General features: G+C 39.1%; 2 protein-coding genes across 2 annotated transcripts; both read right to left on the bottom strand.

Annotated features, from left to right (window-relative positions):
* Positions 1–2862: 2862 nt before the first annotated feature.
* LOC149255475 (uncharacterized) lies at positions 2863–3780 on the bottom strand. Its single transcript, XM_089455054.1, has one exon. The coding sequence runs from the start codon at positions 3778–3780 to the stop codon at positions 2863–2865; it is 918 nt and encodes a 305-aa protein (XP_089311180.1).
* A 755-nt stretch (positions 3781–4535) lies between these two features.
* LOC149255474 (uncharacterized) lies at positions 4536–5198 on the bottom strand. The gene has a single exon (XM_089455053.1). The coding sequence runs from the start codon at positions 5196–5198 to the stop codon at positions 4536–4538; it is 663 nt and encodes a 220-aa protein (XP_089311179.1).
* Between the last annotated feature and the right edge of the window lie 10383 nt (positions 5199–15581).

Raw genomic sequence — 15581 nt, 5'->3', positions numbered from 1 at the left:
GAAGACAGAGACAGGGGCTTCTACAAGAAGCCCGAGATTGGAAAGAGGGGCTTCTACAAGAGGCCCGAAGGTCATTGAGAAACAGCCTCTTATAGAGAGTCCGAAGACAAAGAAAGAATCTTCTACAGGAGGCCCGGAAGCGGGCAAAGCAGGGTCTTCCACAGGAAGCCCGAAATCTAAAAAGGAGGGGCCCTCTACAAGGAGCTCCGAGAGAGAAAAACGCAAGAAAGAGAAGGTTGGCATTCTCGAAAAGGAGGCAGCAGCAGCACTGGCTGCCCTCAGCACACCTCCAAAACCGAAAGAGAAAAGGGAGAGGGAGACCCCTCTACCACCTGAAGCCAAGAGAAGCAAGAGGATGACCACGGGCAAGCCACAGCCTCCGCCCAGCAGTCAAACCACTTCAGGGGATGTCCCTACTTCACCCACTGCAAGGACCCCCTCTAAAACATCAGCCACCCCCGAAAAAGGGAGCCCAAAAATAACTTCCTGGACACGAAAGATAGGCCAGTCGCCTTCCGAAGCTCGACTCAAGGAAATAGGAAAGGGGAAGGAAGCATCACCCTCGTCACCACCAAGGGCAGAGAAGGCAGGGCCATCAAAGGCAGAAAAGAGAGAGCCTGTTCCGGTCCCAAGCCCTCGGCCAAGGACAAGGAGCAGGAGCAAGGTTGCTCAAGGATGAGCAAATGGTTCAGCTGGGGGGTGATGATGAGCCCCAATTTTGGTACAATTTGGGCTCATTTTGGCCTATTCTACTTGCTCAAACCATTCATTTTTTATTGCTTATGCATGCATTTCTTAGTTTATTCATGTTGTTTGTAGGAAGAAGGGTAGACACTCTATCTACGTGACTAATGCATTATGATTCCAGGTTTTGGCATTAAAAGGGAGCAAAAGACAACGAAAAAGGAGACAAGGAGACAATGAGGTGGCACTGCTGGTTTTTAGGAGAGGATGTCCATGGTCTTAGGGACATTCCTCATGATTCCCACCAAGAACTCCGAGCTCCAATCCATTTCCCCTCCGAGCTTAGAAGCAGCCAGCTATTCTACAGGAACAGCAGTTATAAACTGCTCTACAGGAACATCAGTTATGACCGTCCTACAGGATCAGCAGTTAAACTCTAGTTGGACAGCCGAGCTCCTAAAATCAAGGACACTTGTTGGATCATCGTTTTTGTATAAGTATAGAGGCCTTAGCCTTGGATAGGTTGTTGAAACTCTCGTATTGCTATTGTAATTTTGGAGCACAGCTCAGTTTTTGTTCCTTTTTGTAAGCCAATTTGGCATGATATCAGATTATGAATAAAGAAGGCAGATTCTGATCTAGTTCTGAGTTTTCTTAAGGAGACTATAGCTCTCAGATTAGGGCCCAACCTGAGAGCCATAGATCCCCTCTGTTGTAGTGTTGTTTCCATTTCATTTCAGCACTTTGAGCTTTTCATTTGCACATGCAATTCGAATTACAGGTTGTTAAGTTGGTCTTTTTCTTGAGTTAGATAGGAGTTGCTTATGGTGAATTTGTTTCCACTTTCTTAGTGTAGCAGAGGATAGATATAATCGATTGGAGCTCCAACAAAAAGGTTGTTAAGGCTCACTGCCATCTCATCTGGGATTGGAGTGCAGTCCATGACTAACCACCAAAAATACGCATTTCTTTATTCCATGATTGCTGCAAACACAGTCACGTTATGTTAGATGCTTCCACATGATTCACACCTACACCACACTCCTTTACCACAGCTTCATGCACATTCTCCTTCGCGTTTAGATTGTTGTTCATTGAATTTATAAGCACAGGTAGTCTAAGTTAATGCATTTTCGGTTTGGTGATAGTGACAAGCATTTGTTCCATTTACACTGCTTTCTCTCGTTCCATTACTTCGTCCTCCATCTTGATCACGCATGAAAACACATCTCTGACCTCAGCTCCGCTCTGTTATCTCCCAAAGTCTTTCACTCATCACGTAGCTTCCTCCTCTAGCCTTTTCGTTGACATAGCCCTCCATCTTCCAACCCACTCCCTACACTCACTCCCCATCCTATTCCTTCACTTCTACAGCCATCACCAGCCTTATTCCTACCCTACACATCTCCCCCTACCATTTCATCACTCCTCCATCATGCCAAACACTCATGGTAGGTCATCCTGTAGCCATTTGTAGACATCCTGTAGAAACCAGAGTATCCTGTAGGATCCCCTGCAGACATCCTGTAGGAGGCCACTCTCTCGGTTGCTGAGCATCTGAATGCGAGGAACCTCTGTGGATGGATGCTAAGGATCCCTAGGAACCTCTCCTAGCCTCCCTAACCTGTCCCACACTTTCCTTCCTTCTCCATCCCATATGCACAACCAAACCCTAGTTAGCACAAGATCACAATCATTCAACACACTTAAAGGAAAAATACAAAAACATAACTTTCATGATGCAAGTAGTTTAGATCCATGCATTTTCACTTATTAGAGGTAATGACAGCATTGGTAGAAGTTGCATTTACATTCTTTGCATTGTAGAGGTTAGACTAGTCAAATTAGGGTTTCCTAGGTTTACATGCTTTGATTTTCTTTCAGTTCATTTTTGTCAAGTAAAGTAGCTTTCCCTTGAGATTAGCTTTCGTCCATCAATTAGCAAGCTTCTTCTGAGAGCCTATAGAAGTTGGCTTGAGCCCTAGCGGACTTGTGCCAGCTGACCAAGTGACAACTGCGACAAGAGCTAGTACTTGTGTATATAGCACCGTCGCTTCCAAGTTTGTACGAACTACCGGGTTGATAAAATGAGAGACAGGAAGCCCAAGGAGTTGTAGCATTATTGCTACAATACTGGAGCTCACCAATTCCTGTCCCCACTTTTTGTCTTGATTTTATTCACCATTTTTCTTCCTCTTCTCTTCTGATACTGTATAATTGACTGTAGAGATTCTCTTCTTGGCTTTTCCCTACCTGAAGGTACTCTTGATTTTCCATTGCATGGTGTAAATCTTCAATTTTAGCTTTCACGTCTAGCTTCTTTGCTTCCGGTTCTTTATATTGAGTTTTTGCCCAATTCTTGAGTGCATTCTTTACGTTCCTGAGTTTGCTTTCCCATATGAAACTTGGTGAGCCTTCAACATGCTGACGCCAAGTTTGTTGGATTAGATTTTTTGCAGCTGTAATGTCATTCCATAAAGGGTTGTATTTAAAGGGGATAGGGCCCAAGGGGCAGTGGGATTCAAGGGTTAAAGCAGTGGGGTAATGATCTGAGGCAGCAAAGGGAAGAATAGAAGCATAGATAGCTGTAAAAGTGGAGAGCAGAGACACATTTACCAGGATTCGATCAAGCCTTTCCATAATATTGCTTTTCCCTAGCCTGCGGTTGCTCCAAGTGAACTTACGATTCTTTGGGATTATATCAACAAGATCTCCAAGCTGCATTACATTCTCCAGCTGATTTCTAAAAGGATCAGGAGTAAAGCTGCCTCCACGTTTTTCGTTAGCATGCAGGATGAGATTTAAGTCTCCACCTAAAATTATGTTGTTGTTCTCTTCCTCCGCTATATTGTTGCTGAGGGAATTCCAGCAAGCTTCCTTGTCTCTATAGTGATTCGGAACATAAACATTGTAGATGACAAGCTGTTGACTACTCATGTTGTTCTTCAGAACAATCTTTATCCAGTGTTGTTCTATTGTTTCTGCTGTATTGTTCCATTTGTCTTGATGCCAAAGCGTAGCGATTCCTCCTGAAGCCCCTCTGGAATCACACACACATCCTTTATATTGCTTATGCTTCTCAATAATTTTATTCATCTCTACCTGTCCCTGTTTTGTTTCTTGAAGTAAAACAATCTCTGGTCTTTCTTGGATAATAAGATCTTTTAAGGCATTTGATTTGGAGGGGTGCCCCAATCCCCTGCTGTTCCAAGAGAGCACTTTCATCATTTCAGATGAGGGATGCGGGGAGTTGCTCTTCCTCCTTGGTCTTTATTTACTAAATCCTTGTCTATTTGCCCTTGTATATAGGATTCTATGGGGTTCTAAATACCCAATGCTATGTCTTTTTGCGCATTTTCATCTCTGTGTTGCTTGGCAGATTTTCTTCCAGGCTTCTTTTGATTATCAAGGGTGGAACCATGCTCCTTAGAATTGCTTCTAGTGATTCTGAGAGGGGGGGATCAGATGGGAGGGAAGAGGAGATAGTCAGGGGAAGGGGAGAGTCAGAAGGGACAAGTTGAATCACTAGAGAAGGGGGATCCTTGCAAAGAGATAGGATGTGAAAGGGATTGGAGGAGGGAGAGGAGGAAAGGGGATCAGGTTGGCAAAGAAGGGGAGGATGGGATGAAGAGGGGGAAGGAGATGAGGGAGAGGGGTTGGGGCGAGGACGAGTGGAAGGGCCAGCCTCATGATATGTGGTGGGGTTAAGGGCTGCCTTTTTGTTTTCTTACTGTTTCCCATTGTTCTTTTTGTGGAGAGTTGTCAACATTAAGAAGTTTAGTGCATCGATTTGCAAAGTGGCCATATTAGTGACATACCTTGCACTTGAAGGGGATCTACTCATAGTCAAGCTACTGAATGTGAGTCCAGTCGTCAACCTTAAGCTTGATGGCTTCTGGCAGGCCTTTTCCCAAATCAACTTCAACAGAGATGTGAGCACATGCCTGCATGTTGTCTTTAGGTTCGCTCCGATCAATGTATTTCCCAACAGCATTCCCGATAGCACGCACTGATTCATCTCCCCAGCAATGCAGGGGGAGGTGTGGTAGACGGACCCAAACAGGCACAACACTAGGGATATCCAGCTCCGGATCAAAGTCTGGTGTCCACTTATTGAGGTATAGTCCTCTGGAGTCCATGAAGTAAGGCCCATTATGGAAGATCAAGTCCTTATCTTCCTTTGTTTCAAAATGAAAAGTAAAGTATCCTTTCCCACAAAATCTGATAGAGATTTTCCCTTGAGTTTTGTCTGACCAGTTCCTTTCCACCCACCTCTGCACTGTTTTTGGAGAGGGCCAAAGTCCTGTAAATTGTCCAATAAGGCCTCTTTCTGCCAAGGCAAGGGCAGCCATACGGGGTAAGGTTGGAGGCAGAGAAACTTCCTGCAACCCATCAAGCTTTTTCACAAACTTCGAAACTGTGGGGCGAGTTCGTTGTGGAGGTAAAGATCGGACCAGGTCAGAGAATGCTTGCTGAAGAGCTGCCTCCTCCAGTGGCGCCTCTGGAGGAGCCATGATGAAGCCAGGGGCCGATTCAAAGTCATTGGTTCAGGCGACAGTGGGAGCAGGCGCACGCGCTTAAAAACCTGCATGCGTGCACATAAATGATAGACCTCAATGTATTTACATGGAATTTTTATTACCTCAAAATATCATCTTACAAAACGAGAGATCACTATTTAAACTCAATAACTAAAACTGTTGATCACTGAAAATGTATAGGGCTACCAAAATGCAAATAGCCATTGCTACTAAATACATAATTGCTGAAATAAAATATTCTACCAAAAGTAAAAGGCATAAGCCAAGAGGCTAAATGAGACATCAAGTATCTGATGAAGTGACTGGGATTAGATCTTGGGAGCGTGTACCTGTCGAGGTATCTGATGAAGTGACTGGGGTTAGATCTTGGGTGCATGTACCTATTGGGGTTGGAGGCTTTAGGACACACTGAATATGGCCCCTCTATGTGGGGTAAATGAGCATCTTGAATGACAAGACAAGAGGGCTAGTGGTGTTGGGCTTGTTGGATTTCATTCAGAAAGGAGAAGATACTATTATGGTCCCCATGCTTTTCCTTCAAGATCTTGCCTAGGAGTGTCTTCATTTTCTAATGAAGTGTGATGGAATTAAGATATTGGCTCCGTCATCCCATGGTATAGCCAAGATCAAGAACCCAATCAGCTAGTTCAGAGTGGATTTTAGAATTAGAGTATGCTTGGCTATCATTAGTAGTCAAGGCTCCTAGTTGGCGAATTTCTTCTTAGATATCCAAAGGAGTTGAAGAATGGAATATGGTCGTAGCATTTTGAGTTGAGGATTGAGCCCACGACTGACGTTGAGGGTCTTTGCCTCCAGACCCCCCATGACAACACATTTGTTAGCAGGGGGTCATGTTATCTCGATATGCAAATGGCTAGATTAAGGATAACCTCTACTAGATAGAGAGACTGATAAAATAGGATTCATAGCAGTTTGTGTAACACACAACTACCAAGAAAGACTATAACATAATCTAGTAGGTTCTAATAGATGATAAACTTATAGGGAAGAGCTTCAGGCAAGGTGCGACAACCATGGGAATCCAATGATTCCAATAAAAATACACACCACTGGAACACTATAAATTATGAACTAGAGTTCACCATGCAAAGTATATTAAACTAAAAGAGATGAAAGTGTTGAAATGTGGCAACAAGAATATTCAAATTTAATTTTTCCTTGAATTAAATTGTGAATTAAAATCGAATTTAGTCTTAATAGCTACTTGGAAATAATTAATTAATTCATTTTGACTTGATTAGTTGGATAAATTCAAGTTAGAAGTCTTTCTAAAGTCATGCAAGAGTTATCCCTTAAATTAAGGAGATAAGATTGAGTTATATTTGAGTTTTAATTAGTTAACTTATTTCACTGAGTTAAATCCTGTTAAATTAGTTCCAAACTGTTTGAGGAACTAATAGAGAGTTAACAGTCAATTGATGCATGCATGCACTCAACTAGTGTACTCCAATTAACTGAAGATTCCATCATCAGAAACTTATGCATGTCTATTCTGAGAAAGACCCAGTTGAGATTAAAGACAAGGACAGTGTACTTATAAAGAAAACTCATGCATGCAGTCAAGGAATCATTCCTTGAGGATTGCACAGTTCTAACAGTGTGTGAGATCAGAGTGTTCCACTTGGTTGAAGGTGAACCATCCCAGAGGAACAACGCAAGGAAATAGGAGCTTGGAGGGCAGAGAGGAAGGCTTGAGAGAATGTGAGCATCTGTGAGGATTGTACTGAGAGCTAGCTAGCTGTGAGAGCTAAGGCTTTGTATAATTCCTATGTATTTCCACCTTGTATGATAATATAGATAGTGGGGTTTTTAGCTGAGGCTTTCCCCAAAGTATTTTCATGTGTATTGTGCCATTGGTTCTTCTTCTCCTAGTTATATTGTTCAGCTCGATCTTTAAGCTTCCATAAAATTTATAGTAAAACTAGGTTATAGTATTCTTCTTTGATTTATATTGCATTATCGGGTTAACCTACCACAACATATTTTCTACATGGTATTAGAGAGAGATTTTTAGAAATTATTCTGCACTGTATATGAGCTGTGAACAATATACTGAGAAGAGAATTCAAAGTTTTAACTTCGGGGCTGCAGGTACAAATCGAATTCATATCATACTTCAACTTTGGCCAATGGCGTTCTATGGCTTGAGACTCGAGTATGCCTTGGAAGGTAGCTCGAATTACATAGCATGGAAAGATAGAATGTAGGTTGTATTAGAAGACAATGGCTTGAAGGAATTCATTGATCAAGAAATCCCAAAGCCAGCTTCAACTAATGCACAAGAGTTGGTTGAGTGGAAGAAGTGTGTGGCGAAGGTGAGACAGATCATCCTTGAGGGAGTTCGAGACCATATTGTCTCGAGTCTCCATTGGAAGGATACTCCATTTTCAATGTGGAAGACATTGAAGGACCTTTACCAGAACAGTAGCGACCAGAGGAAATTGGCGCTCAAGGATAACCTTTGAAGAATCAAGATGGAGAAGGGAAATACTATTTCCACATATCTGAACAAGCTCACCACCTACAGAGATGAGCTTAGCAATGTGGGAATGACTATTACCGATGATGATATGGTGAGCCTCACTCTCCTTGGCCTTCCAAAGAGTTGGAATAGCTACCAGGACTCTGTGAATGGAAGGGAAAAACTGTCGGATTGGGAACGACTGTGGTTGGATCTTATGCAGGAGGAGAGCAGGAGGAGCACACGAGATGGTTCTTCATCTAAGGATGATGATGAAGAAAATCTGGCCTTAGCAAGTAAGGCAAGGAAAGCGAAGGGGAATGCTTCCCATTCTAAATCAGATTCTTCTCATAGAGGGAAGAAGGGTGACAAGTCTAAAGTGAGATGCTTTAATTGTCACAAGATGGGACATTATGCGACTAAATGGCCATCGAAGAAGTCCAAGAAGGGATCCTCGGGAGGATTGGAAGGTGAGGCATTAGCCTCTCAGTTCGAAATGGACTTAACCCTCATCGCATGCATGGTGTCATCGATGATGGTTTATGTCTAGTATCTTGACAGTGGAGCCTCATTCCACATGACTGGTGATAAAAGTTTATTCAACACCTTGGAGGAGAAAGACCTTAAGATGTGCATAGAGATGGGTGACAATGGAAGTTATAGTGTTTCAGGAGTGGGCACGGTTGCTTTTCAGAGGGATAATGGAGCTCCTCTCACCTTGATAGATGTGAAGTATGTTCCTGGACTGAAGAAGAACTTGGTATCGGTCGCAATGTTGGAGGAAAAAGGCTACGATTTTGTCTTTAGTAAAGGAAGGGCATTCCTAAGACACATAGCCACGGGTCAGACCAAGAGGATAGGGATTCGGGTGAAGAATCTCTGTTAACTAGAGGTAGATGATTGTGCAAAATTGAGTACAAAAGCAGAATTGGTGCAAAGCCAAGACATTGGCGAGTTGTGGCACATGCAGTTGGGCCATTTGCATCATGGGGCTTTGAAGATAATGCAACATATATCTACAAGACTTCCCAAAGGTAAACTTGAGCAAGTTGACACATGCAAAGGTTATACCTTGGGAAAGTACACCAAGTCTTACTTTCATGATCGAGACAGTCAAGCAAAGGTGATCTTAGAGAGAGTTCATACTAATGTGTGTGGACCATTCTCGACGGAATCCACAACAAAGAAAAGGTATTATATGATTTTCATTGATGACTATTCTTGTAAATGCTGGATTTATTTCATGCAAAAGAAGGACCAAACTTTCACAAAGTTTTGTGAGTTCAAATATTTGGTCGAGAAAGAGTCAGGGAAGAAGCTCAAGGCCTTGAGAAGCTACAACAGTGGAGAATATGTCTCTCAAGGGTTTAAGGAATTCTGTGCAGCGGAAGGAATTAAAAGAGAGTTGATGGTACCTCATAACCCACAGCAGAATGGGTTAGCCAAGAAAAAGAACAGAACTATTGTAGGGGAAGCATGGGAAATGCTGCATGACCAAGGCCTACCACTTCACTTGTGGGTTGAGGCATGCAACACAACAGTCTATTTGCAAAATAGAAGCCCACATCGCAAACTTGGGATGAAGACACCAGAGGAAGCTTTCTTCGGTAAGAGACTAGATGTGAGTCACCTCAGGATCTTTGGCTCATCGATATATTTCCATGTGACAAAGGATGCACAAAAGAAGCTTGAGCCAACAACAGAGTTGGTTATATTTGTGGGGTACACTAATACACCTCACAACTATCGGGTGTACTTGCCTACCAATCGGAGGACAGTGGTTCGCAGAGATCTCAAGTTTGATGAGCAGAAGGCCATGCAAGTTTCCCTTGAGAGGGAGCTTCAACTACTAGTTGTGGAGGAATTGTTGGTTCCTAAGGAGGAGGAGCCTCAAACTGAGGCGAAGAAGCCACATGCAGAGGTTCCAGGAGTGGAGACATCCACTCAAGCAGAGTCTTCCAGATATGGACGAAAGCGCACAAGAGAAGCTGACAGAGTATTGGAGGATGCAAGAGAGAATGTGGGAGCATCATCTTCTCAGCGCAGACAGAGGAGGTCACTTGAGAGGTACGCTGGATACATGGCCCTTGCTGGGGAATGTGTTGAGACCGAGTCATATTCCTTTGAGGAAGCAGTGCAACAACCGATTTGAGTTGATGTTATCGTGGAGGAGTATGACTCCGTAGTTCGTAACAGTGTTTGAGATGTGGTTTCGAGACCGGAGAACAAGTCAGTTGTGAGTTCCAGGAACTAAAAAAGGTAAAGCAAGCTACTGATGATGGGAGGATCATGTTGCTGCATTATATTTCAACAGTGGAGCAAGATGCTAACATTTTGACAAAGGCATTGTCAAAGTGTATATTCGAGTTCCATAGAGACACGATCGGGATGACAGATAATCTCTTTCTTGTTGAGAGGGAGTGTTGAAATGTGGCAACAAGAATATTCCAATTTTATTTGTCCTTCAATTAAATTGTGAATTAAAACATAATTTAGTCTTAACAGTTGCTTGGAAATAATTAATTAATTCATTTTGAATTAATTAGTTGGAGAAATTCAAGTTAGAAGTCTTTCTAAAGTCATGCAAGAGTTATCCCTTAAATTAAGGAGACAAGATTGAGTTATATTTGAGTTGTAATTAGTTAACTTAGTTTATTAAGTTAAGTCCAGTTAAATTAGTTCCAAACTGTTTTAAGAATTAATAGAGAGTTAAAAGTTAGTTGATGCATGCATGCACTCAAATAGTGTACTCCAGTTAAGGAAGATTCCCTCTTCAGAAACTCATGCATGTCTATTCTGAGAAACACCCAGTTGAGATTAAAGACAAGGACAGTGTATTATCAGTTGCATGTGTTTTCTTATAAAGAAAACTCATGCATGCAGTCAAGGAATCATTCCTTGAGGATTGCGTAGTTCTAACAATGTGTGAGGTCATAGTGTTCCACTTGGTTGAAGGCGAATCATCCCATAGGAACAATGCAAGGAAATAGGAGCTTGGAGGGCATAGAGGAAGGCTTGAGAGAAGCCTGGACTGCCTGTGAACATCTGTGAGGATTGTACTGAGAGCTGGCTAGCTATGAGAGCTAAGGCTTTGTATAATTCCTATGTATTTCCACCTTGTATGATAATACAGATAGTGGGGTTTTTAGCTGAGGCTTTCCCCAAAGTATTTTCATGTGTATTGTGCCATTGATTCTTCTTCTTCTGGTTATTTTGTTCAACTCGATCTTTAAGCTTCCACAAAATTGATAGTAGAAGTAGGTTATAGTATTCTGCTTTGATTTATATTGCATTATCGGGTTAACCTACATCCGATTTTCTACAGAAAGAGCTATATAATTTGGACACAAAACAAATTACCCTGTAACGACCGACCTACCAGGGTTGAAAATGCTTTAAGCAAAGGATAAATCTTTGTTAGCTGCCTCTCACCCTTGTTCTCTCCTCTGTTATCGTCTTTGCCAATGTCTAAGGGATCACCTCCTTGGTCGTTGTTGCCTTGCTCCTCACGTGAATGGCTGGCACTAGGTGCATGAACTAACGACCAGCTTCCCATGAGCCAAGAACATCATGTCATAAATTTCTCACAGAACTGGCGCCATGGGGGATATCTTCTCCTTGTATCAGAGACAAGGCACACATATTACCGTAGAACATAGGGTCGTGACAAACAAATTTTGACTCCATAAAGCGAATGTTGTGGAGGAAATATCCCACCTGTGGCAAGGGAATGTCGCAGGGGCCACAAAAGGGCACAGAGTTGAGGCTACCCAAGCAAGAGCTTGCAAACAAAATACAAGTTTCCATATTAATGTGAAAGGAATGAAAACTGGTTAACATGTGTAGCTACATGGGGTGGGATAGCCACACCATCCACCCCTCTTAAATGTGATGGAAGGAAGTGAGGTGGTGGGCTCACCCATCCCCTCCTCCTCGATTGACACTACTTCCAACACCTTGATCGAGGAGTGTTTAAAATTTTTAATAATATTAATTTTTATGGTTAATTAAATGATTTCCATTAAAAAGATTAAATGACTTAAGTGATAATAATGTTTAGGTATATGTTGAATTTATGTAGTATTATACTTTAAGAAAGGGAAAGTATAGTTTATATAGAGATTTTATTGAGAGGTTATCTTTTAATTTGTTTAAAATGGTGCATTAGGATGGTGAAATTATTGCAAATAAATAAATATTTGTAAAAAAATTAACAACAAAGATTAGACTCTATTATGAATGAATAATATGTGATGTAATTGTTATATTGATTTGTGCTAAATTATTTTTATGAATTATTTAAATATTAGAAATGGTTGATATGTGATGTAATTTCTATAATGATTTGGGTTAATTTATTTTTCATTGATGTACACTTTATAATATATATTAGAACATAATCTAATATTACATCTTTTATTTCACATTAATTTAAATAGTATGTTTCATCTTTTCCTTTCTAATTTTAAATAAAAAATGCCAGGTTTTAATAGAATTTGTCATTAATTCTTAATGGAGTGGACCATTACATTACACCTTTATTTTCTTTTGAAATTTTAATTAATTATGGTGCATTTCATATGTTCCTTGAAAACTTGTTCTTCATCATTGAAAACATAAAGCTATCTTCACAATAATTACATATGAATATAAAAATGTATTTGACTGAAATTTAGTAAGTGAAAATATAACGTTATCATTTATAACTTCAATGAATATATCATTGGAAAGATTTCAACAATTAGAAATAAGATTGTCATTTGAATTATTTATCATTCAATTTACATAATAGGTAGATTAATGGGTCTTTAATTTTGAAAACATAGATTACTTTTTTTGGACATGTCTGCACAAAAACTAACAAGTTCCTTTTCAAAAGAGGAAGTACCATATATTGTTTTTGACATATCTTCACAAAAAATAACAAGTTCTTCTAAAAAGTAAGTAACCATCAATCTACTTAAAAAAATAAATTTTCTTGTGATTTTATTCCATACATCTTTGTTGAGGAATATGAAATCATTTGTCTTGTTATTTTGCATAGTTGGTAATTTCAACTTGCTAGCAAAACCCTCTCCATACTAATTTCTTAGTTATTGTTTTGAACCTAGTCATTGATACTTGAAGTCATAATCCCTATGACTCAATACTTATAGTTCTAGATGTTGGTATATTAAATATGAATTGACCCAATCACCCAAGAATGCACCTGCCCTAAGAGGCCACTATCCTTAATGCACTTTTAGGGCATTGAATGTTAGCAAGTGGCTTGAGAGGAAACTATCTTTATGGCGCATAGTTAATTTATAACATGGTTTCTTTTAAACTTCTAAATATTAATATATTTAATGCAATTATCTATATTTTATTTTTTTCATCAAGTTAAGATTGATTTTATTTATTTATTTAAGATATTTTTAAACTTTTTGAATGTAAAACTAATTTTCTCTATTTTGAAATTAAGATATTTTTATCTATTACAAATGTTTTTAAGTTTTTTTAATAAAATGATAAAGTTTTAATTTTTTATTTTTTATTGTAAAGATAATATATAATTTGTTAAAAATATTTTCATTCTCTCACACACACACACACACAAACACACACACACACACATATATATATATATATAATAATAATTAATTTTAAATTTAATTTTAAAATACAGCCAATTGAATTATTAATACAGATTTTTAAATTTAAATTTAAATTTAAAATAAAAAAACTAAATTATTAATTTGAAATTTAGTTTTAAAATAAAACAAAATTTTTTGAACTAATTAACTAAAAAAATTATTATTTAAACTTTTTATAAGTAGTCGTTATTAGGGAAAGCAAATATAACCAACTTTGCTTAGATGGGATACCTTTGTGATTCATGATTTAAGCCAAGATCTTGCAGAGAAATCACATAGAAATCTTAGGGTCACCCATTTATATTAGAGATGCAACTGTATATTTGTTAAGGGATCCAAATAAATAATTAAAATAAAAAATTTATTTAATTAATTACTTATAAATTTAATTTTGATTTTTATTTATCCAACATTTTTGACAATTATTAATATTTTATCATATAATGTAATAAGATTCAACCATTTATAACTCTATATATTAAAATTATATTAATATTAAATAATTGTTTGATTAAAAGCTATATTTTTCTATTAAGAAAGAGGAAATAATATATACTAAAAATATTAATAAAACCCATAAATTCAATAATAAAAACAAATTTCACAATATAAATAAAAATCAAAACATATAAAAGAAAAGAAAGGAGACCATGGACAAATACAAACCCATACAAATGAGCAAACCAAAAGAGGAGAAGGAAACAAAGGAGGGGAGAAAAACCTAGGGCTTAGGAATAAAGGGAAGGGACCCACAAATTGCTCATCTTCCATCCATTGTTCCTATTAAGAGTACTCATTCTCTTCTCAATTTTGATGGCTTCCCTTAATTTATAGTGATGGAAATGATCAATGAGGACCTTAGAATCTTCTAAACGAATATGGTGTTTGGGGCGAGTCCTACAATGTGTCTAATTTATAGTGATGAGGCGAGTCTTACAATGTGTCTAATTTATAGTGATGGAAATGATCAAAGAGGACTTTAGAATCTTCTAAACGAATATGGTGTGATGGAAATGATCAACGAGGACTTTAGAATATTCTAAATGAATATGTTGTTTGGGGCGAGTCCTACAATGTGTCTAAGGTCCCCTGCGTGCTCTTGGATTCTCTAAGAAATGGAACGGCCATAATGTATAGTGTTTCACAAGAACATTGAATCAAATAAACACCCTTCATGTTTTTTAGATCCACAAAGTCTTTGACTAATATTAAAATCCCAAAAACCCTCAACGGCAGATCCTAAACCATTCATTGACAAATCAAATAAACATGACAAAACGTCATAAAGATGTTGCACCTGGAGTTGTTAAACATCATCAGTGATAGGAACCTTTGGCATGGTTTTTTAGAATCAATTGTAGGAGTGAAATCCCAATGTATCATGCGGCTTCTGAGTTGCATCTGGCTGCAATTATTTTGCAAATTGGTTTCACCCGGATTTTGACACAACGCATTTCGTGGAATACAATATTTCCACAAACCCATGGTTATACAAGTACAAAGATTAAGATTCATGGAGTGGAGGGTTGTTTTTTCCTGCGTTTGTGTGAAAAACAAATAGTTGATCCCCAATGTATACCCACGGGCTCTATATTACAAACAAATAATAACAGACCACAGCCAGTCCTCTCGCATAAATTTAACATAAAGAAATACAAAATCCCCAATATCGAAGAGAAAAAAAGAGTAGATACAAGAAACTCTTACAAAATCGAAAAAAGAGAGAGAAAGAACTTCAGAAACAGGAGGTTAGGGTAAATACTAAAAACCATCGGGCACAAGCGGTGATCCTCAGAGGCGAGGGTTGTAGGGGTTGAGGAATGTTGCAGGGAACCTCGGTGGCTACTTTGTAGAGGCCGTACAATTTGAAACTTTCTGAGACAAGTTATGGATGCCATGTAAGAAGCGGCCACACCAAACCATTTCGCTTAACTCCGTTCGCTCCACATCCTCGTGGCTCAAAAGACTTCCACTGAAACCGTTCGTTTCGTTGTCGTTGACATCGATTTCCTTTACGGCATATCCGGGTTCGGTAATCTCTTCTTCTACCTTGCACTAGGCTTCACTTTCAGTAGATCTCTAGGGTTTCGTCTTCATTCTTCTACATGAATTCAACCTAATCACAAAGTTCTTCGTTTTCCGATGAAACCCCAGAAAACAACTCCTCGGGTTTAGATTGTGGAACACAGCGATTTTGTGTTGGAAGTACTACACACCTACATGCAGACACTTAGTTAG

Source organism: Pinus tabuliformis, chromosome 7, assembly GCF_031772625.1.
Source record: "Pinus tabuliformis cultivar Carrire ecotype Pingquan chromosome 7, CPIR1, whole genome shotgun sequence".
NCBI classification, from domain to species: Eukaryota; Viridiplantae; Streptophyta; class Pinopsida; order Pinales; family Pinaceae; genus Pinus; species Pinus tabuliformis.
Note: the sequence above shows the minus strand (reverse complement) of the source record. Positions and strands in the feature narration are given on the sequence as shown.